Source organism: Heterodontus francisci, chromosome 22 (assembly GCF_036365525.1).
Source record: "Heterodontus francisci isolate sHetFra1 chromosome 22, sHetFra1.hap1, whole genome shotgun sequence".
NCBI classification, from domain to species: domain Eukaryota; kingdom Metazoa; phylum Chordata; class Chondrichthyes; order Heterodontiformes; family Heterodontidae; genus Heterodontus; species Heterodontus francisci.
This window is the reverse complement of record NC_090392.1, coordinates 41,108,297-41,131,775: the sequence shown is the minus strand read 5'-3', so window position 1 is coordinate 41,131,775 and position 23,479 is coordinate 41,108,297. Positions and strand designations below refer to the sequence as shown.

Sequence of the window (23,479 nt, the reverse complement as noted above, 5' to 3'; positions counted from 1 at the left end):
GTAGGTGAACTCTTGAACCACTTCCAGAGCGTGGTCACCGATATTGACGGATGGAGCATTTCTGACGTACTGTCCCATGATGTTCATTTTCTTGAAATTGATGGTTAGGCCAAATTCGTTGCAGTCAGCCGAAAGCCTGTCGATGAGTCTCTGCAGACACTCATCTGTGTGGGATGTTAATGCAGTATCGTCAGCAAAGAGGAATTCCCTGATGAGGACTTTCCGTACTTTGGTCTTCGCTCCAAGATGGGCAAAGTTGAACAATCTGCCATCTGATCTTGTATGGAGGAAAATTCCTTCTTCTGAAAAGTTAAACACGTGAGAGAGCAACAGTGAGAAGATGATCTCAAACAGTGTAGGTGCGAGAACACAGGCCTGTTTCACACCACTCAGGATGGGAAGGGGGTCTGATGAGGCACCGTTATGCTGAAGCGCGCCCTTCATATTGTCATGGAACGAGGTGATGATACTTAGTAGCTTTGGCGGACATCCGATCTTTGCTAGTATTCTGAAGAGACTATGTCTGCTGATGAGGCCAAAGACTTTGGTGAGATCTACGAAGGCAATGTAGAGGGGCATCCGTTGTTCGTGGCATTTCTCCTGTAGCTGGCGAAGGGAGAACAGCATGTCAATGGTGGATCTCTCTGCTCGAAAGCCGCACTGTGCCTCAGGGTAGACACGCTCAGCCAGCTTCTGGAGTCACAAAATCACAGAATAATACAGCGCAGAAGAGGCCCTTCGGCCCATCGAGTCTGCACCGATGCATTAAAGACCCCTGACCCGTCTACCTAATCCCATTTGCCAGCACTTGGCCCATAGCCTTGAATATTATGACGTGTCAAGTGCTCATCCAGGTACTATTTAAAGGATATGAAGCAACCCGCCTCTACCACCCTCCCAGGCAGTGCATTCCAGACTGTCACCACCCTCTGGATAAAAAAGTTCTTCCTCAAATCCTCCTTAAACCTCCTGCCCCTCACCTTAAATTTATGTCCCTTAGTAACTGACCCTTCAACTGAGGGGAACAATCCACCCTGTCCATGCCCCTCATAATCTTGTACACCTCGATCAGGTCACCCCTCAGTCTTCCCCGCTCCAGCGAAAACAACCCAAGCCTATCCAACCTCTCTTCATAGCTTAAATGTTCCATCCCAGACACCATCATGGTGAATCACCTCTGCATCCCCTCCAGTGCAATCATATCCTTCCTATAATGTGGCGACCAGAATTGCACACAGTACTCCAGCTGTGGCCTTACTAAAGTTCTATACAACTTCAACATGACCTCCCTGCTTTTGTAATCTATGCCTCGATTGATAAAGGCAAGTGTCCCATATGCCTTTTTCACCACCCTATTAACCTGCCCTTCTGCCTTCAAGGATCTATGGACAAACACCGCCAAGGTCCCTTTGTTCCTTGGAACTTCCCAGTGTCAGGCCATTCATTGAATACTTCCATGTCACATTACTCCTTCCAAAGTGTATCATCTCACACTTTTCAGCGTTAAATTCCATCTGCCACTTTTCTGACCATCCCGTCTATATCTTCCTGTAACCCAAGACACTCCACCTCACTGTTAACCACTCGGCCAATCTTTGTGTCATCCGCGAACTTACTGACCCTACCCCCCCACATAGTCATCTATGCCGTTTATATAAATGACAAACAATAGGGGACCGAGCACAGATCCCCTGTGGTACACCAAAGGACACTGGCTTCCAGTCACTAAAACAGCCGTCTGTCATCAATCTCTGTCTCCTACAGCTAAGCCAATTTTGAATCCACGTTATCAAGTTACCCTGTATCCCATGTGCATTTGCTTTCTTGATAAGTCTCCATGTGGGACCTTGTCAAAGGCTTTGCTGAAATCCATGTAAACTACATCAACTGCACTACCCTCATCGACACACCTGGTCACATGCTCAAAAAATTCAATCAAATTTGTTAGGCATGACCTCCCTCTGACAAAGCTATGCTGACTATTCCTAATCAAATTTTGCCTCCCCAAGCGGAGAGAATCTTTCTCCAATCGTTTCCCTACCACTGACGTGAGACTCACTGGTATTTGGTTCCCAGGCTTATCTCTACAACCTTTCTTAAATAGTGGGACCACATTAGCTGTTCTCCAGTCCTCTGGCACCTCCCCGGTGGCCAGAGAGGAATTAAAAATTCAGGTCAGAGCCCCTGCAATCTCCACCCTCGCCTCCCACAGCATCCTGGGACACAAATTGTCCGGACCTGGAGATTTGTCCACTTTTAAACCGGCCAAAACCTCCAATACATTGTCACTCCCTATGACAATTTGCTCAAGAACCTCACAGTCGCTCTCTGAGTTCCATATCTACTTCCTCATTCTCTTGGATGAAGACAGATATGAAGTATTCATTCAACACCCTACCAATGTCCTCTGGCTCCACCCACAGATTTCCCCCTTGGTCCCTAATGGGTCCTACTCTTTCCCTGGTTATCCTCTTCCCATTGACATACTTATAGAATATCTTGGAATTTTCCCTACTTTTACCAGCTGTTTAAAATGACTCAAGTGAAGGCTTTCCCCACTGTGCTGAGCAGGGAGATTCCACGGTAGCTGTTGCAGTCACCGTGGTCACCCTTGTTCTTATAGAGGGTAATTATATTGGCATCACGCATGTCCTGTGGTACTGCTCCCTCATCCCAGCACAGGCAAAGCAGTTCATGGTGTGCTGAGAGTATAGCAGGCTTGGCACACTTGGTTATTTCAGGGGTAATGCGGTCCTTTCCAGGGGCTTTTCCGCTGGCTAGAGAATCGATGGCATTACTGAGCTCTGATTTTGTTGGCTGCTCGTCCAGCTCTTCCATGACTGACAGAGACTGGGCTGCATTAAGGGCGGTATCAGTGACATCATTTTCCCTGGAGTACAGTTCTAGGTAGTGCTCCACCCAGCAGTCCATTTGCTTGCATTGGTCAGTGAAAGTTTCCCCTGATTGAGACTTGAGGGGGGGGGGGCGATCTTCTTGATGGTTGGCCCAAAAGCTCTCTTCATGCCGTGTTACATTCCTCTGATGTTTCCGGTATCAGAGGTCAGCTCAATACGATTGCTTAGGTGTTGCCAGTAGTCGTTTGCACAGCGACTGGCTGTTCTTTGCGCGGTGCTTCTGGCGGCTTTCAAGTGCTAAGGATGTTAACTTGCTGGGGGCGTTCTTGTGTTCAGCAGTGCAGTGCACTTAGCTGCTATGACTGGTTCCATCGCTTCAAAGTGAGATTGAAACCAGTCTGCATTCTGCTTCTCACGTTTGCCAAAGGTGGTCAATTGCAGAGTCATAGATGGTGTCTCTGATCTGGGTCCACTTCGTCTCTGCATCCCTGCAGGAGTGTTTTGAAGGGCTTTTTCAAGTGAATTGAGAAACTTTTGTGACAGCTGTGGCAAGAAATTCTGGTAGTGTTAATGTGCAGGCAGCCATTCTGCTTGGAGTGATGTAACTTCTTTGGTTTGAGTCTAACTTTGCTGCACACCAGGGAGTGGTCGGTGCCGCAGTCCGCACTGTGGAAGCTGCATGTGATTTGAGCACTGTTTATGGAGGCTCACCTTGTGACGATGAGGTCCAGCTGGTGTCAACGACGTGATCTTGGGTGTCTCCATGAAACCTGGTGACAGGTTTCTGCAGTTCCTGCAGCCAAACAGGTGCTCTGCACTCCTTTGGACTCCACTAGGAAGGCCGAGAGGAGGGTTGTGATGCTTGGGCAATTCACAACCTCCATACATTCCGCCCATGCATGCGCCATGGAGAGGTCACTCCATTGTCGCCTCACAGCGACCAAAATTACACGGAAGGCAGCAGTCACGGATTTTAAGTCCAACTCAACTGACGTAGAGATTGGGCGCCACGGGTTGCCTTTGTGGGTGGGAGAGGTCGTCGCATCTCATTGGACAGCTACCACCCGCCTCAAACTAGGCAGCCCCCGGTCAGAAAGGTTCTGTCCCGCCACAGTCCATCTGCTTCAATGGGTGCTTGGAGCTCAGGGTCATTGCCTAACAAGTGGACTGTAATACTACACCAAACAGCATGAAAAAAGAAAAGGAAAGAAGGTAACAGCCCTTCGTTTTGCAAGCTGTAACGTCAGAACTGTGTGTCCTGGCCTGTCAGCAGATCTTACACAAAGCGACGACCATCATTAACAACGAGTTCAGTAGACTCAATGTGGACATTGCAGCACTTCAGGAGACACGCCTCCCTGTGAGCGGATCACTAAGAGAGCAAGACTACACCTTCTACTGGCAGGGTAGGGATCCAGAAGAACCAAGACAGCATGGAGTGGGTTTCACCATCAGAAACTCTTTGCTCAGCATGATACAGCCACATACAAATGGCTTGGAAAGCATACTATCTATCCGACTGCTCACCACCTCTGGTCCAGTACACCTGAAGTTAAAGACCAGTTCTACGAGAAGCTCCATAATATCATTAGTAGCATTCCTAATCCTGAACATTTGTTCCTGCTGGGGGACTTTAATGCCAGGGTTGGGGCTGACCATGACTCATGGCCCTCCTGCCTCGAGCACTATGGCATTGGAAGGATGAATGAGAACGGACAGAGACTGCTGGAGTTGTGTACCTACCACAACCTCTGCATCACCAACTCGTTCTTTCAAACTAAACCCTTCTCATTCGCAAGGAATATACTCAAGTTTACTAATCTCTCATTCTAATTCAGACCCACCTTCACGGTTATCATCCTGTTGAAATGTCACTGGACCTCCACCTGACCAATACATCCTTCTGATAGTAAGGTGCCCGAAACTGAAGGCCTGACCACTGTTTTGTAGAACAGTAGTAGCACTTCCTTCATATAAAATTTAGTAGCCTACAGGCATAGAACAGGTACCTAAGCATCCAATATGGCCAGTGTCTGAGCTGGCTGATCTTGTTATCCCACCACAAGCTTCAAACTGCTTCTGGGGGCCAGAAATGGCACCCACTACTCACTGGTACTGTCCTAAAAAGGTCGGAGACCAATTTGCCATGGTCCTGCTGCCATGGGCCCGTGCAGCGTGTACAACACCAGAATCACATCCCAATTCACAGAGTCATAATAGCACAGGCGGCCATTCGGCTCATTGTACAATAATCCAGAGAGCCAGCATCGATGCAGTCAGTTCCATTCCACGTTCTAATCCAAAGCTCTACAAGTTTATTTCCCTGAAGTGCCCATTCAATTTCCTTTTGAAGTTATTCATCGTCTCTGCTTCCACAACCCCTGTAGGCAGCGACTTCCTAGTCATTGCCACTCGCTGCGTAAAAAAGGTTCTCTCATTTTCCCTGTATTTTTTGCCCAAAACTTTAAATCTGCGCCCCCTATTCCTTGTACCATCAGCTGATGAGAACAGTTTTTCCTTGTCTACCTTATCCAAACCTGTAATAATCTTGTTCTTGTACACCTCTATCAACTCTCCCCTCAATCCTTTGCTCCAAGGAGAACAACCCCAGCTTCTCCAACTTAACCTTGTAACTAAAATCCCTCATCCCTGAAACCATTCTGGTAAATCTCCTCTGCACCCTCTCAAGGACTCTCACATCCTTCCTTAAGTGAGGTGTCCAAAACTGGACACAATACTCAAGTTGTAACCTAACCAGAGCTTTGTAAAGGAATTAAAGCACAAGGCACTTCCCAGCTCAATGTCTCTTGTGAAGTCCAGATTTTCATTCTCCTTTCTGATCAAGAGGCATGCTGCTGGCTTCACGACATCAAAGCCCATTAGTTAAAGCATGATTTGTATGAATTTTTGTTGTGCAAAAAGTGTTGGTATCACACCCTCAAAAACACCAGTAACAACATTGGGCTACTCCATGCAGCAAGGCCTGCCTGGCAAACCTCACCAGATCAATCAAAATCACTGCTCATTCACTTCCACCGAATGAAACTCCCTTCGATCAAACCCATCCCAATTATTCCCACTGCAAAAAACCCCAAATGAAAAGTGTGAAAAAGTCGAAGATGAGAAAAGGACATATTGAATATATTATCTTATCTGCACCATTTAATTTATCTATATTAAAAATCTTATGCCTGCATGCAATTGCTGTCTGCACATGATTACTACCTGTTGTCATGTGTTGGTCACACATTTTGTGCCAACATTTGAAAATATAAATTGATATGTGCTATTCATAATGGAAAACACTCATGTAAACTCATGACTGATTGCATAATCTGGAACCTGGGCTGCCACAACTCTCTCAAAATGCTGTTGAAAGTTTTATTCCACTGTTATTTCCCTCCCCCCTTCAGTAACTAAAACTTCTGGGGTTAGAAATTTGTCTTGTGCCATATCATACAGACTGCTGCTATACCGCCCTTGATATTCAGTTCTCTTATCATAGAACCTTACAGCATACAATGAGACCATTCAGCCCATCGAGTCTGTGCTAGCTCGCTGAAATATTGATCCAATTAGTCCCATTTCCGTGTTTTTTTCCATAACCTTTCAAATTTCTTTTCATATAAAAGTCAACTCCTTTTTGAAAGTTACTATTGAAAACAATTCTGGTAGTGCATCCCAGATCATAACACATTGCATAAAAAAAAAAATTCTCATCTCCACTCGGCTTTTTTGCCAATTATCTCAAACCTGTGCCTTCTAGTTACCAACCTTCCTGCCACTAGAAAACAGTTTCTCCCTATCTACCTCATCAAAATCCCTCACAATTTTGAACACATCTATTAAATCTCACGTTAACCATCTTTGCTCTAAGGAGAACAATCCCAGCTTCTCTAGTCCTTACACATAACTGTATTTCTGCAACCTCTCCACGGCTTAGACATGCTTCATAAAGCATTTTGTCTAGAATTGGATACAATACTCCAAGTGGGGCCTAATCAGCATTTTATAAAGGTTTAGCATAACTTCCTTGCCTTTGCACTCTTTATAAAGACAAGCATCGAATATGCTTTCTTTTTTTAAAAACAGCCCGATCAACTTGTCCTGCCACCTTCAAGTATTTGTGTATGAGAACCCCAGGTCTCTGTTCCTGCACCACCTTTAAAAAATATACCATTTAGTTTATACTGTCTCTCCTGATTTTTCCTTCCAAAATTCATCAATATAATTCTTATTGGAATGTAGGCAGCACTGGCAAGGGAATATTTATTGCACATCCTTGGTGTGACAAACAGCATAGAACTGGAGCCACCTGTAGGACTAACGGCACATAGTTGGTAGCTTCCCTGAAGGACATTAGTGAACCAGCTGAATTTTTACAACCATCTAGCTGGTCCACTAGTCATTTTCTGATGCCAGCCCACAAGTTACCAGATTTATTGAATTTAATTTCACAATTTACAACGATAGGTTGTCACTGGAGCCACTGTGCATCATACTAATTGAAGTTTGAAACGAGACACAGACTGGTCTCATTTTTTTTTATATCCAAAGAAAAGCTGAGAGAGATGCTAGATTTAGATTTGAGGACATGCACTCTGTACCAGGCAAGATTAGAGCCAGCCAGTGATACTGATTAGCAAAGTGAGATGGGACCACACCAAGGGCAAAGTTTGTATAATTTTTTTTGATGTTACAATGAATAACAGGAAATATTACAAATGCACTACAAAAATGGTATTCTGTCCAATTGTGTGTTTATGTAAAATAAACCAATTGGCTTTCAAATGTCCTCATGGTCAGAGACATGGGTAGAAAAGGGTTACGTAGTTACAGTAGACAATTCCAGGAATTTGCTTTCTCAACTAAAATACTTGAGTAGATCTCACTTGAACTAAACACTTGCTCGGGACTCAGAGAAAATACCAGCCCATTGTTACTTCACTGTAGGTGGTCTGGCAACCTTGGGAGCGGGGGGAATAAGAGGACTGAGAAAGTGGAGAACAACAGAATGGTGGAATGAGATACCATCTTCACCCTTATCAATCAATACAAGTATTAGAGATTACAGTGAATTGTCATACCCTCATTGCTTGAACTCACATAAATAAAACAAGCTAATAAATGCCCATCTCACTAGAATGATCATTAAGCTGCCTTCCAGAAGATGGCAGAAGCGCAAGGGACACAAGATTACAATATCCTCTACACGCATGTGAGTTTCCATTGTGGCCCAGGCCATAACTAGATATTGAACAATCAGAGGGCACATGTATTAGGTATGGCCTGTGATCCTGAACCCGAACCAGTGCAGACCTGAACATACAATGAAGCCTTTTCTTAACTATACCAACAGATACTTTGGGGTAGATGTTAACTTTGTCCAATCATGTAAAATGGGTGATAGTATATTGACAGCCCATTTTACATCTCTCCACTTTCTGAAATCCACTGGAAATAAAAACAAGCAGAGATGCAAAATGGGCTGCCGATCCATTTTATGCTATTGTACAACGTCTACCCCTATGTCTTTATCATGTTTTGATGCACACCAACCAAATTAAATAATTTCTTCAATTGAACCTGGTTTTAACCCTGAGGTAAATCAACAGAACAGACAGATTAAACACAAAATAAAATGCCAAGAACACACCACAGCACATTGTAAGCTCAAAACTCAGTCTAGCCACACTTGGAACTGCTGGGACCAAAGTTTACATCACCATTCAATGCACTAGATAGCTGTGTTGGAAATGTGCATAATGTCATTTTCATAGGCTCCTTCATCGGTGTAAGTACTTACTCTGTGTCACGGCTTTGATACTGGTGAGGGGTATAGCTAGGAGGTAGACAGGCCAGGACATTGTTCTCCTACAACAGAGAAAGAACAAACATCTAGAATAAACTCCCCTTACATTAGCAAGTAAAAGAAAACACAGTTTAAAAAAAAAAGTACATAATGAACCCTTCAGGCAATGCAAAATTATACATGCAAGTTTGTTCTTTCATTGAGTCATAGAGGCACAGAAGGAGGCCATTCGGCCCATTAAGTTTATGCCAGCTTTCTGTATAGCAATCCAGTCAGTCTCATTCCCCCACTCTATTCCTGTTGCCCTGCACCCTTCAGGTGCCCATCCAATAGTCTCCACTACCACCACCCTTGAAGGCAGCAGGTTCCAGGTCATTACCACTCGCTGCATAAAACAGAACTTCCTCACATCCACCCTGCATCTCTTGCCAAAAACCTTAAATCTGTGTCTTCTTCTTTGGCCTCCTTGTCTCCAGAGACAATGGGTCAGTGGTTTGTGAAGCAGCACCTGGAGTGGCTATAAAGGCCAATTCTAGAGTGACAGACTCTTCCACAGGTGCTGCAGATAAAATTGGTTGTCGGGGCTGTTTCACAGTTGGCGCTTCTGTCTTTTTTCCTGCCAACTGCTAAGTCTCTTCGACTCGGCACACTTTAGCCCCGCCTTTATGACTGCCCACCAGCTCTGGCGATTGCTGGCAACTGACTCCCACGACTTGTGATCAATGTCACAGGACTTCAGGTCGCGTTTGCAGACATCTTTAAAGCGGAGACATGGATGGCCGGTGGGTCCGATACCAGTGACGACCTCGCTGTACAATGTGTCCTTGGGGATCCTGCCAACTTCCTTGCAACTCACATGGCCAAGCCATCTCAAGTGCCACTGGCTCAGTAGGGTGTATATGCTGGGGATATTGGCTGCCTCGAGGATTTCTGCATTGGAGATACGGTCCTGCTACCTGGTGCCAAGGATTCTCCGAAAGAAGCGAAGATGGAATGAATTGAGACGTCACTCTTGCCTGACATACGTTGTCCAGGCCTCGCTGCCGTAGAGCAAGGTACTGAGGACACAGGCTTCAAACACTCGGACTTTTGCATTCTGTGTCAGTGTGCCATTTTCCCACACTCTCTTGGCCAGTCTGGACATAGCAGTGGAAGCCTTTCCCATGCGCTTGTTGATTTCTGCATCGAGAGACAGGTTACTGGTGATAGTTGAGCCTAGGTAGGTGAACTCTTGAACCACTTCCAGAGTGTGGTCGCAGATATTGATGGATGGAGCATTTCTGACGTCCTGTCCCATGATGTTCATTTTCTTGAGGCTGATGGTTAGGCCAAATTCATTGCAGGCAGCCGCAATCCTGTCGATGAGTCTCTGCAGACACTCTTCTGTGTGAGATGTTAATGTAGCATCGTCAGCAAAGAGGAGTTCCCTGATGATGACTTTCCATACTTTGGTCTTTGCTCTTAGACGGGCAAGGTTGAACAACCTGCCACCTAATCTGGTGTGGAGGAAAATTCCTTCTTCTGAAGACTTGAACGTATGTGAGAGCAGCAGGGAGAAGATGATCCCAAACAGTGTAGGTGCGAGAACACAGCCCTGTTTCACGCCACTCAGGATAGGAAAGGGGTCTAATGAGGCGCCACTATGCTGAATTGTGCCTTTCATAAATCTATGTCCTCTAGTCCTGGTACAATTAGCTAATGGGAACAGCTTTTCTTTGTCTACTTGATCTAAAACATAATCATAATCTTGCACACCTCTATCAAATCTCCCCTCAATCTCCTTTGCTTGAAGGAGAACAATCCCAGCTTCTCTAACCTAACCTTGTAGCTAAAAACCCTCATCCCTGGAACCATTCTGATAAATTTCCTCTGCGCCAAGTTCTTCTTCTTTCTTTGGCCTCCTTGTCTCGAGAGACAATGGGTAAGCGCCTAGAGGTGGTCAGTGGTGTCAGTCGCTGTGAGGCAACTATGGAGTGACCTCTCCATGGCGCATGCCTGGGCGAATGTATGGAGGTTGAGAGTTGCCCAAGCGTCAAAACCCCCCTCTCGGCCTTTCTGGTGGGGTCCAAAGGAGTGCAGAGCACGACGTTTGGCACCGGTAAGGCTGCAGGAACTGCCGGAAACATGCCAAAGGTGACACATGACCGCCTACGGGGTTCCGCCGCCAAGTGCAGTGACCAGAACTGTACACAGTACTTTAGTTGTGGCCTAACCAAAGCTTTATAAAGGTTCAGCATAACTCCCCTGTTTTTGCACGCATTGCCCCTATTTATGAAGCCCAAGATCGCATATGCTTTGCTAACTACTCTCTCCTGCCACCTTCAAAGATCTTAACACATGAACTCCCAGGTCCCTCCGTTCCTGCACTCTCTTTAGAACTGTGCCATTATAAATCACAAAAAAGCAGTGGGTCTAGCACTGACCCTTGTGGTACACCACCGTCTACTATCCTCCAGTCTGAAAAACAACCATTTACCATGACACTCTGTTTTCTGTCCTTAAGCCAATTTTTTATCCAAACTTCTACGAGCCTCAATTTTGTTAACCAGCCTTTTATGTGGTACATTGTCAAACTCTTTCTTAAAAATCCACATAGACAACATCCACTGCTTCCCTTCATCAATCTTCTCTGTTACTGCATCAAAAAATGCAATTTGAGTAGTCAAAAACAATCTGCCTTTTACAAATCCATCCTGGCTCCTTAATTAACTCAAACATCTCCAAGTACCTGTTGATTTTTTTTCTAAAACCTAACCCACCACTGATGCTAAACTGATATATCAAGGCTGCTCACTGCTCATATTCTTAATATTCCTGCTTTCAAGTAACTAGCTAATGCCCTTTCAAAATAATACAGACTTTTTGCAACAATAGTTCAGGAACATAGAAACAGGAGTAGTCCATTCAGCCCATTGAACCTGCTCCGCCATTCAATTAAATCACGGCTGATCATCTACCTCAATGCCACTTTTCCGCGCTATCTCTCTAATTAATATCCAGATATCTATCATTTTTTGTCTTGAACATGTTCAATAATTGAGCTTCCACAGCCCTTTGGGGTAGAGAATTCCAAAGATTTACCACCCTCTGAGTGAAGGAATTCCTCCTCATCTCAGTCTTAAATGGCCCACCCATTATTGAGACTATGTGCCCTAGTTCTAGACTCACCAGCCAGGGGACCATCCTATCCACATCCACCCTGTCACCCCCTGTAAGAATTTTGTATGCTTCAATGTGATCACCTCTCATTCTTTGAATACAGGCCCAGTTTCCTCAATCTCTCCTCATAAGACAATCCTGCCATCCCAGGGATTTGTCTTGTGATCCTTCTTGCACTCCCTCTATTGCCTTCCTAATTGCTTGCTGCACCTGCATGCTCGCTTTTAGTGACTCATAAACAAGGACACCCAGGTCCCTTTGGACATCAACACTTCCTAAGCTCTTAACATTTAAGAAATGCTCTGTCTTTCTGCTATGTCTACCGAAACGGGAAACTTCACACTTATTCAAATCATAGGGCGGCACAGTGGTTAGCACCGCAGCCTCACAGCTCCAGGGACCCGGGTTCGATTCTGGGTACTGCCTGTGTGGAGTTTGCAAGTTCTCCCTGTGTCTGCGTGGGTTTCCTCCAGGTGCTCCGGTTTCCTCCCACATGCCAAAGACTTGCAGGTTGATAGGTAAATTGGCCATTATAAAATTGCCCCTAGTATAGGTAGGTGGTAGGGAAATATAGGGACAGGTGGGGATGTGGTAGGAATATGGAATTAGTATAAATGAGTGGTTGATGGTCGGCACAGACTCGGTGGGCCGAAGGGCCTGTTTCAGTGCTGTATCTCTAAAATAAAAAATATTCCATCTGCCACGCTCTTGCCCATTCACTTAGCCTGTGCAGGTCTTTTTGAAGCCTCCTTGCATCCTCCTCACAACTTACATTCCCAACTAGTTGTGTCATCAGAAAATTTGGAAATGTTACATTTGGTCCAAATCATTTATTTAGATTGTGAACAGCTGTGGCCCCAGCAATGCTCCTTGCAGTACCCCACTAGTAACAGCCTGCCATCCTAACAATGACCTATTTATTCCTACTCGGTTTTCTCGGTTAACCAATTCTCAATCCATACCAGTATATTACCCCCAATCCCACGTGCTCTAATTTTGTTTACTAATCTCCTGTGTGGGACCTTATCAAAAGCCTTCTGAAAATACAAATACAGCACATCCATTGATCCCCCTTATCGATACTGCTAATTACCTCCGCAAAAAACTCCAACAGGTTTATCAAACAGGATTTCCCTTTCATAAATCCATGTTGACTCTACCCTCTGAACTTGCCGCACTCTGTCCTCTCAGGTCTAACCCCGACATTGTCATCAAACCTGCAGATAAGAGTGGTGTTGTTGTTGCCTGGCGTACCTACCTCTACCTTACAGAGGCTCAGTGCCAACTCGCAGACACTTCTTCCTACTTCCCCCGGACCATGACCCCACCACTGAACATCAAACTGCTGTCTACAGGACTGTCACTGATCTCATCTCCTCTGGAGATCTTCCCTCTACAGCTTTCAACCTCATAGTCCCGCAACTCTGGACAGCTCGCTTCTACCTCCTTCCCAAAATCCACAAACAGGACTGTCCTGGCAGACCCATTGTTACAGCCTGTCCCTGACCCACTGAACTTATTTCTTCCTATCTTTTCTCCCCAGTCCAGTCTCTTCCCACCTATATCCATGACTCTTCTGACGCTCCATGTCATTTTGACAATTTCCAGTTTCCTGGCCCCAACTGCCTCCTCTTCACTATAGACGTCCAATCTCTCTACACCTCCATCCCACACCAGTGTGGTTTAAGGGCTCTCTGCTTCTTCCTCGAACAGAGGCCCAACCAGTCCCCATCCACCACCACCCTCCTCCAGCTGGCTGAACTTGTTCTCACATTGAACAACTTCTCCTTCAACTCCGCTCACTACCTTCAAATAATAGGTGTTGCTATGAGTACCCGCATGGGTCCTAGTTATGCCTGTCTTTTTATGGGATATGTTGAACATTCCTTGTTTCAGTCCTACTCAGGCTCCTCCCCCAAATCTTTTTCCAGTACATCGATGACTGTATCGGTGCTGTTTCCTGCTCCCGCCTGGAACTAGAAAACTTTACTTCCAATTTCCACCCTTCTCTCACCTTCACATGGTCCATCTCCGACACTTCCCTTCCCTAACTTCTCTGTCTCCATCTCCGGGAATAGGCTGTCTACTAATATTCATTACAAGCCCACTGACTCCCACAGCTACCTCGACCACACTTCTTCACACCCTGCCTCCTGTAAGGACTCCATTCCATTCTCCCAGTTTCTCCATCTCTGACGCATCTGCTCTGATGATGCTACCTTCCACGACAATGCTTCTGACATGTCTTCCTTTTTCCTCAACCGAGGATTCCCCCCCCCCCACTGGGGTTGACAGGGCCCTCAACGGTGTCCAGCCCATTTCCCGCACCTCTACCCTGACCCATTCTCCTCCCTCTCCTAGAACCGCGACAGGGTTCCCCTTGTCCTCACTTTCCACCCCACCAGCCTCCAGATCCAAAGGATAATCCTCCGTCACTTCCGCCTGAACCTGCGTGAGGCCACTACCAAACGCATCTTCCCCTCCCTTCCAGTCAGCATTCCGAAGGGATTGTTCCCTCCATGACACCCTCGTCCACTCCTCCATTACCCCACCACCTCGTCCCCTTCCCACGGCATCTTCCCCTGCAATCGCAGGAGGTCTAATACCTGCCCATTTACCTCCTCTCTCCTCACTATCCAAGGCTCCAAACACTCCTTTCAGGTGAAGCAGCGATTTACTTGTACTTCTTTCAATTTAGTATACTGTATTCACTGCTCACAATGTGGTTTCCTCTACACTGGGGAGACCAAATGCAGATGGGGTGACCACTTTGCAGAACACCTCCGCTCAGTCTGTAAGCATGACCCCGAGCTTCCGGTTGCACCCCACCCCCCCCCCCCCCACCCCCACTCACATATCTGTCCTGGGATTGCTACAGTGTTCCAGCGAACATCAAGGCCAGCTCGAGGAACAGCATCTCATTTACCGATTAAGCATGCTACAGCCTGCCAGACTGAACAATGAATTCAATAATTTCAGAGCATGATGGGCCCCCTTTTTTATGTTTAGATATTTTTTTTTTTTTATTTGGTGATTTCATTTTCGTTTTTTTAAAGTTTGTTTCTACTGTGCCTACCCACTGCTTCTGTTTTAAAAAAAAAAAAAAATTATAACGTTTGTGCTTGGATTGCTTTGTGCTTTACAGTCAGTTCACACCCGCTCTGTACTAACACATTGTCTTTCAGTACACCATTAACATACCGTTTGCCTTTGTTCCATGACCTTCCGGTCAGTTATTCACTGTGACCTTGTCCCATCAACACCTTCTCTTTTGTTATCTCTTGCCCTACCCCCCGCTTTACTTGCTTAAAACCTTTTACATTTCTAATATTTGTCAGTTCTGAAGAAGGGTCACTAACCTGAAACGTTAACTCTGCTTCTCTCTCCACAGATGCTGCCAGACCTGCTAAGTGATTCCAAAATTTCTTGTTTTTATTTCAGATTTCCAGCACCTGCAATACTTTGCTTTTACTGACTCTACCCAATCCTCCCACTATTTTCTAAGTGTCTAGTTATCACATCCTTTATAATAGATTCTAAAATTTTCCCTACCACAGACATCAATGTAACAGGTCTGGAGTTCCCTGTTTTCTCTCTCCCTCCCTTCTTAAATAGTGGAGTTACATTTGCTACTTTCCAGTCTGCAGGAACTTTTCCAGAATCTATACAATTTTGAAAGATAACCATCAACCTATAGCCATCTCCTTCAACACTCTGGGATGTAGCTCATCTGGTCATGGGGATTTATCACCTTCAATCCAGTTAATCTTGCGAGTACTACCTCTACTTCTGGCAGAGAATACACATTCTAACCACTCTCTGTGTAAAGCATGTTTTTCTAAACTCTCCTTTAATACTCTTTGAGATTATTAAATTTATGCCCTCTCTGTACTATCTCAATAACCACTGGAAACAAACAATTTATCATTGTGTATCATATAACTCTTAAGATAATAATAGGCTGGTTAGACTTGTACAAATAAGATCTTCTAAAAGTGCCAGAGCTGCAGTCTATAATCAAAGAAAGCAAGATTAAACTGCTACTTATTAGAGCAGCAAATTGGTGCATCATAGCCTGATTCTCCACTGACTTTCTAACTTGAATGCCTTCATTTGAAAACAAAAAGTACTGTACAAGATCTTGATTCGGCCTCATCTGGAATACTGTGTCCAGCTCCGGTCCCCTCACATGGCAAGAGGTGTGGAGAGCCTAGAAATGGTTCAGAGGAACGCCACTAGACTAATACCTCACTTAATGGCGGTTATCAAAATTGACTCAGGGTGCGGAGTCTTTTTACAGTAGAAAAGTGCAGACGTAAGGTGATTTGGTTTAAGTACGTAAGATGATGAAAGGACTAGACAATATCCATGTTAACTGTTTATTTGAATAAGATGAAGTTAGGGAAAACAAGGGGACCTGCGCATATGTATATATAAACATAGACCTTTATTTTATTATTTATTTTAGAGATACAGCACTGAAACAGGCCCTTCGGCCCACCGAGTCTGTGCCGACCAGCAACCACCCATTTATACTAATCCTACATTAATCCCATGTTCCTACCACATCCCCACCTTCCCTTAATTCCCCTACCACCTACCTATACTAGGGGCAATTTACAATGGCCAATTTACCTATCAACCTGCAAGTCTTTGGCTGTGGGAGGAAACTGGAGCACCCGGGAAAAACCCATGCGGTCACAGGGAGAACTTGCAAACTCCGCACAGGCAGTACCCGGAATCGAACCCGGGTCGCTGGAGAATCACTGTACCGCCCTTGGATGAGAGGAGCTTATTCCTTTTTGCAGAACAGACCTTTGTAATAAGTGGCTGGTTCATGCGGAAGGTGCAAATTCACTTAAAATGTGGTTAACTCTTACATGCCCTCTGAAATGGCCTAGCAAGCCACTCAGTTGTACCTAACCACTACGAAGTCAATAAAAAGGAATGAAACCGGATGGACCACTCGGCATCGACCTAGGCACCGGAAACGACAACGGCAAACCCAGCCCTGTCGACCCTGCAAAGTCCTCCTTACTAACATCTGGGGGCTTGTGCCAAGTTTGGGAGAGCTGTCCCACAGACGAGTCAAGCAACAGCCTGACATAGTCATACTCACGGAATCATACCTAACAGACAATGTCCCAGACACTGCCATCACCATCCCCGGGTATATCCTGTCCCACCGGCAGGACAGACCCAGCAGAGGTGGTGGCACAATGGTAGACAGTAGGGAGGGAGTTGCCCTGGGAGTCCTCAACATCGACTCCGGATCTCATGACGTCTCATGGCATCAGGTTAAATATGGGCAAGGTAACCTCCTACTGATTACCACCTACCGCCCTCCCTCAGCTGATGACACAGTACTCCTCCATGTTGAACACCACTTGGAGGAAGCACTGAGGGTGGCAAGGGCACAGAATGTACTCTGGGTGGGGGACTTCAATGTCCATCACCATGAGTGGCTCAGCAGCACCACTACTGACCGAGCTGGCAGAGTCCTAAAGGACATGGCTGCTAGACTGGGTCTGCGGCAGGTGGTGGGGGAACCAACACGAGGGAAGAACATACTCGACCTCGTCCTCATCAATCTGCCTGCCGCAGATGCATCTGTCCATGACAGTATTGGTAGGAGTGACCACCGCACAGTCCTTGTGAAGACGAAGTCCCGCCTTCACAGTGAGGACACCGTCCATCGTGTTGTGTGGCACTATCACCGTGCTGAATGGGATAGATTTCGAACGGATCTAGCAATGCAAAACTGGGCATCCATGAGACACTGTGGGCCATCAGCAGCAGAATTGTACTCAACCACAATCTGTAACCTCATGGCCCGGCATATCCCCCACTCTACCATTACCATCAAGCCAGGAGACCAACCCTGGTTCAATGAAGAGTGCAGGAGGGAATGCTAGGAGCAGCACCAGGCACACCTCAAAATGAGGTGTCAACCTAGTGAAGCTACAACCCAGGACTACTTGCATGCCAAACTGTGTAAGCAGCATGTGATAGACAGAGCTAAGTGATTCCATAACCAACGGATCAGATCTAAGCTCTGCAGTCCTGCCACATCCAGCCGTGAATGGTGGTGGACAATTAAACAACTAACTGGAGGAGGTGGCTCCACAAATATCCCCATCCTCAATGATGGGGGAGCCCAGCACATCAGTGCGAAAGATAAAGCTGAAGCATTTGCAACAATCTTCAGCCAGAAGTGCCGAGTTGATGATCCATTTCGGCCTCCTCCTGAAGTCCCCAGCATCACAGATGCCAGACTTCAGCCAATTCAATTCACTCCGCATGATATCAAGAAACGACTGAAGGCACTGGATACTGCAAAAGCTATGGGCCCTGACAATATTCCGGCAATAGTACTGAAGACCTGTGCTCCAGAACATGCCGCGCCCCGAGCCAAGCTGTTCCAGTACAGCTACAACACTGGCATCTACCCTTCAATGTGGAAAATTGCCCAGGTATGTCCTGTACACAAAAAGCAGGACAAATCCAACCCGGCCAACTACCACCCCATTAGCCTACTCTCAACCATCAGTAAAGTGATGGAAGGTGTCATCAACAGTGCCATCAAGCGGCACTTGCTTAGCAACAACCTGCTCAGTGATGCTCAGTTTGGGTACCGCCAGGGCCAGTCAGCTCCTGACCTAATTGCAGCCTTGGTTCAAACATGGACAAAAGAGCTGAACTCAAGAGGTGAGGTGAGAGTGACTGCCCTTGACATCAAGGCAGCATTTGATCGATAATGGCATCAAGGAGCCCTAGCAAAACTGAGGTCAATGGGAATCAGGGGGAAAATCCTCCGCTGGCTGGAGTCATACCTAGCGCAAAGGAAGATGGTTGTGGTTGTTGGAGGTCAATCATCTGAGCTCCAGGACATCACTGCAGGAGTACCTCAGGGTAGTGTCCTAGGCCCAACCATCTTCAGCTGCTTCATCAATGACCTTCCTTCAATCATAAGGTCAGAAGTGGGGATGTTCGCTGATGATTGCACAATGTTCAGCACCATTCGCAACTTCTCAGATACTGAAGCAGTCTGTGTAGAAGTGCAGCAAGACCTGGACAATATCCAGGCTTGGGCTGATAAGTGGCAAGTAACATTCGCGCCACACAAGTGCCAGGCAATGACCATCTCCAACAAAAGAGAATCTAACCATCTCCCCTTGCCATTCAGCGGCATTACCATCGCTGAATCCCCCACTATCAACATCCTAGGGGCTACCATTGACCGAAAACTGAACTGGAGTAGCCATATAAATACCGTGGCGACAAGAGCAGGTCAGAGGCTAGGAATCCTGCGGCAAGAAACTCACCTCCTGACTCCCCAAAGCCTGTCCACAATCTACAAGGCACAAGTCAGGAGTGTGATGGAATACTCTCCACTTGCCCGGATGGGTGCAGCTCCAACAACACTCAAGAAGCTCGACACCATCCAGGACAAAGCAGCCCGCTTGATTGGCACCCCATCTACAAACATTCACTCCCTCCACCACCGACGCACAATGGCAGCAGTGTGTACCATCTACAAGATGCACTGCAGCAATGCACCAAGGCTTCTTCGACAGCACCTTCCAAACCCGCGACCTCTACCAACTAGAAGGACAAGTGCAGCAAATACATGGGAACACCACCACCTGCAAGTTCCCCTCCAAGTCACACACCACCCTGACTTGGAACTATATCGCCGTTCCTTCACGGTTGCTGGGTCAAAATCCTGGAACTCCCTTCCTAACAGCACTGTGGGTGTACCTACCCCACATGGACTGCAGCAGTTCAAGAAGGCAGCTCACCACCACCTTCTCAAGGGCAATTAGGGATGGGCAATAAAAGCTGGCCTGGCCAGCGACACCCACATCCCATGAATGAATAAAAAAAAAAAAAAAAATGGGAACTGGATGAGTTCCTGGAGCAGGCTAACATCGCTATATATAGAAGGTAGGGGACATGTCGAGTTTCTGGACCAGGCTGATATCACTGGCTACAGGTTTTGTGTGCAAAACCTATTTGTGCCGCACACGTGCATTGCTGGTGTGGGCCACACTGGACACCATTTCGACAAGGGCATTAGCACGTTAGTTAGGAGCGTGGCTGTAAATATACACAGTCGGCAAAGCATAATGTCAGACAAGAGTGTAACACTGATTTGAAAGCAGTGGTGCCATTTTCAACCTCAATGCTCCAGCAAATACTCTCTCTTAATCTTGCACAGGCAAACCCAAGTTCAGCAGCAGGGAGAACCCTCTACCAGCGCCATTTAAACGGACCATCAACTACTTTTAGCTTAGTTGCTGATTGATTTCTACTGGCTGCTAAGTTAATAGAAGTTAGGTAACTTGTATAGTTATTTAAAATTGGTGAAGTCTACAGGGACTGGTGTTGCAAGCCTTGGTTCTCATTTCAAGAGTTCTGCTCAGACCACTTGTTCTCAGTCATGGGTGCTGTAGTTTCTACGCCCCTTGACCTATGGCGTGACAGGGAGATTGAGCAGAGGAAACAGAGGAAGACTAGCAGCTTGAAAAGGGAACAGCAGGAGGCAAAGAGGAGCTTTGAACAGGAGGCCAAATCCACCCAGTGTCTTTAGGGAAGAATTTTCTTCCCTCAATCTCAGTGCAGAACAGTGTGTGTGGTGTTTCCAGTTTACAAAGGAGATTCTCACTGAAATGTGTCACCTGTTACAGGCAGACCTGCAACCTCAGAGCAGGACGAGAACAGCACTGCCAGTGGCTGTAAAGGTGAGTGTGGCCATGAACTGTGTCATGGTGAGATCATGCCAGGGTGAAGCAGGCGAAAGTTCCAAGATCTTGCAGTTCGCTGTCGACACTTGTATAATGGAGGTCACTCATGTTCTGTATGCCAGGAAAGGGGAATACATTTGATTCGCTCTTTCCTTAGGGAAGCGGACAGAGCATACATATGGCTTTACCAGGTTAGTGGGTTTCCCTCTGGTGCAAGGTGCATGCCATTGACTGCATACACATTGCTTTGCGGACCCCACATTTAAATGCACAGATGTATCGCAATTGCAAAAAGTTCCACGCCCTGAATGTGTACAAACCATGCTCAGCACAATATGCAGGTGAATGTCCAGTAGCAGCTTTCATGATGCCTTTATTCTACACCAGGATAATGGGCATGCACCTGCATGATGCATTGTATCATCAGTATGTGAGCCACACGTCAAACCAGAGGACAGCTACTGGGTGATAATGGACATGGTCAACCATCTGGTTCATGAATCCAGTGTGCAGCCAAGCACAACTGCGCAGCATGTGCATGACAACAGCGATGCTATTGTACGAACATACCAATTAGGAGCAGGAGTAGGCCACTCAGCCCTTCTAGCCTGCTCCGCCATTCAATAAGTTCATGGCTGAACTAATAACTCCACGTTTCCACCCAACCCCGATAACATTCCACCCCCTTGCTTATCAAGAATCAATCTACCTCTGCCTTAAAAATATTCAAAGACTCTGCTTCCACCGCCTTTTGAGGAAGAGAATTCCAAAGACTCATGACCATCTGAGAGAAAAGATTTCCCCTCATCTGTCTTAAATGGGCGACCCCTTATTTTTAAACAGTGACCCCTAGTTCTAGATTCTCCCCCAAGGGGAAACATTCTTTCCACATCCACCCTGTCAAGACCCCTCAGGATCTTACATGTTTCATTCAAGTCGCCTTTTACTCTTCTAAATTCCAGTGGAAACATGCCTAGCCTGTCCAATCTTTCCTCATAAGACAGCCCGCCCATTCCAGGTATTAGTCTAGTAAACCTTCTCTGTACTGCCTCCAACGCATTTGCATCCTTCCTTAAATAAGGCGACCACAGTACTCCAGATGTGGTCTCACCAATGCCCTTTATAGCTGAAGCATATCCTCCCTACTTTTGTATTCAATTCCCCTTGCGATAAAAAATAACATTCTATTAGCTTTCCTAATTACTTGCTGTACCTGCATACTAACCTTTTGCGATTCATGCACTAGGACACCCAGATCCCTCTGCATCTGAGCTCTGCAATCTCTCACCATTTAGATAGTATGTTTCTTTTTTATCCTTCCTGTCAAACTGGACAATTTCCCACATTTTACTCCATTTGCCAGGTCTTTGCCCACTCACTTAAGCTATCTATGTCCCTTTGTAGCCCCCTTATGTCCTCTTCACAACTTACTCTCCTACCTATCTCTGTCTCATCAGCAAATTTAGCAACCATACATTCGGTCCCTTCATCGAAGTCATTTAAATAAATTGTAAAATGTTGAGGCCCCAGCACAGATCCCTGTGGCACACCACTCGTTACATCTTGCCAACCAGAAAATGACCTATCTATGCCTACTCTGTTTCCTGTTAGCTAACTAATCTTCTATCCATGCCAATATGTTACCCCCTGCACCATGAGCTTTTATTTTCTGCAATAACCTTTGATGTGGCACCTTATCAAATGCCTTCTGGAAATCTAAGCACAATACATCCATCAGTTCCCCTTTATCCAAAGCACGTGTAACTCCCTCAAAGAACTCCAATAAAATTGGTTGAACATGATTTCCCTATCACATGAAATGTCATCAAGCAGACCATCGGGTGCTCAAGCAACACTTCTGCTGCCAACACTCCTCTAGAGGAGTCCTGCAGTACTTGCCAGAGCTTGTTTCATGATTTGCTGTGGTCTGATGCATCCTACACAACCTAGTCATCATGAGGGGACATCCCTTGTCACCATGTATACAGCGAGGAGGCAGAGCAGGAAGAAGAGGCAACCAACTCACCCCCTTTCCGGCCGGGCTGTCTGTGATCAGCAGATCCAACTACGGTGCCAGTGAACACACCCCCAATTCCCCATTCAACACAGTCCCACACTTACCTTCCCTGTTACTGATGATGACACTGTACTCTTGAACACAATTATGAAATAAAAGCCATCACAATATAAACAACTTTATCAAGTAAACCATCTAATATTCTAAACAAAAATCAATTCATCATCCTGGTGCCTTTCCTTAGTGGATGTCTTCCATGTGCCTTTGCCTCTCTTAGTGCTTCTACACAGTGCTACCTCAGTGGCTGCAGCATGGCTGGTAGAAAGTTGCTGACTTTGAGCAGGGAGACTACAGATGCCCTTCGCAGGACTACCTCAAGGAGTTCTCCCCTTAGAAGGCCCGGCTTCAGCACCTTGGCAGGGACGACAGGAATCTGGGCTGACTGGCTGATAGACTATAGTAAGGGCACTGGTGGGAAGACAAATGCTGTCATCCTGATAGTGTACAGTAGGCTCGTGCTCCTTGGAGCCACTGCCACACCTCTGGGTCAGTGCCCAACAATCCTAGTAATCTGCTGGAGGAAAGACTGCTGGACTGCTTGAGACCCTGCAAGCCCCTTTGAGCATTGGCATCCAGAACCATGATGGTATTAGTTTGAGCCTACTGGCAGCAAGATGCTGCCTTCGGTTACGTGCAAACTTATCCGGAGAGAGTTGAAATTACGTCAGTGAGTATGCTGCAATGCGTTTGGGAGTTACAGCGGTCATGGTTGAATAGTTGCATGCAAGACGGGAGATGGATGTGAGGCTTGCAGCAGTCCTAAATGTGTAAAGGTGAGGTGAGGCTATGAATGTTAGGCATCAATCGTGATTGATGGAAATTATTGTTA

At 46.2% G+C, this 23,479-nt stretch overlaps 1 protein-coding gene across 10 annotated transcripts in view; it reads right to left on the bottom strand.

Moving 5' to 3' along the window:
* The window catches only part of tmem107l (transmembrane protein 107 like), a 101,143-nt gene that overhangs the window by 63,418 nt on the left and 14,246 nt on the right, over positions 1 to 23,479 (bottom strand). For all 10 annotated transcript variants that reach the window (XR_010977146.1, XR_010977148.1, XR_010977147.1 and 7 more), the window contains one exon: positions 8,662 to 8,729. Coding sequence is in view for 7 of the 10 variants with exons in the window: in XM_068053749.1 (XP_067909850.1) it covers positions 8,662 to 8,729 (68 nt within the window). In the remaining 3 variants the exon portion in view is untranslated. The remainder of the gene's footprint in view (positions 1 to 8,661; positions 8,730 to 23,479) is intronic.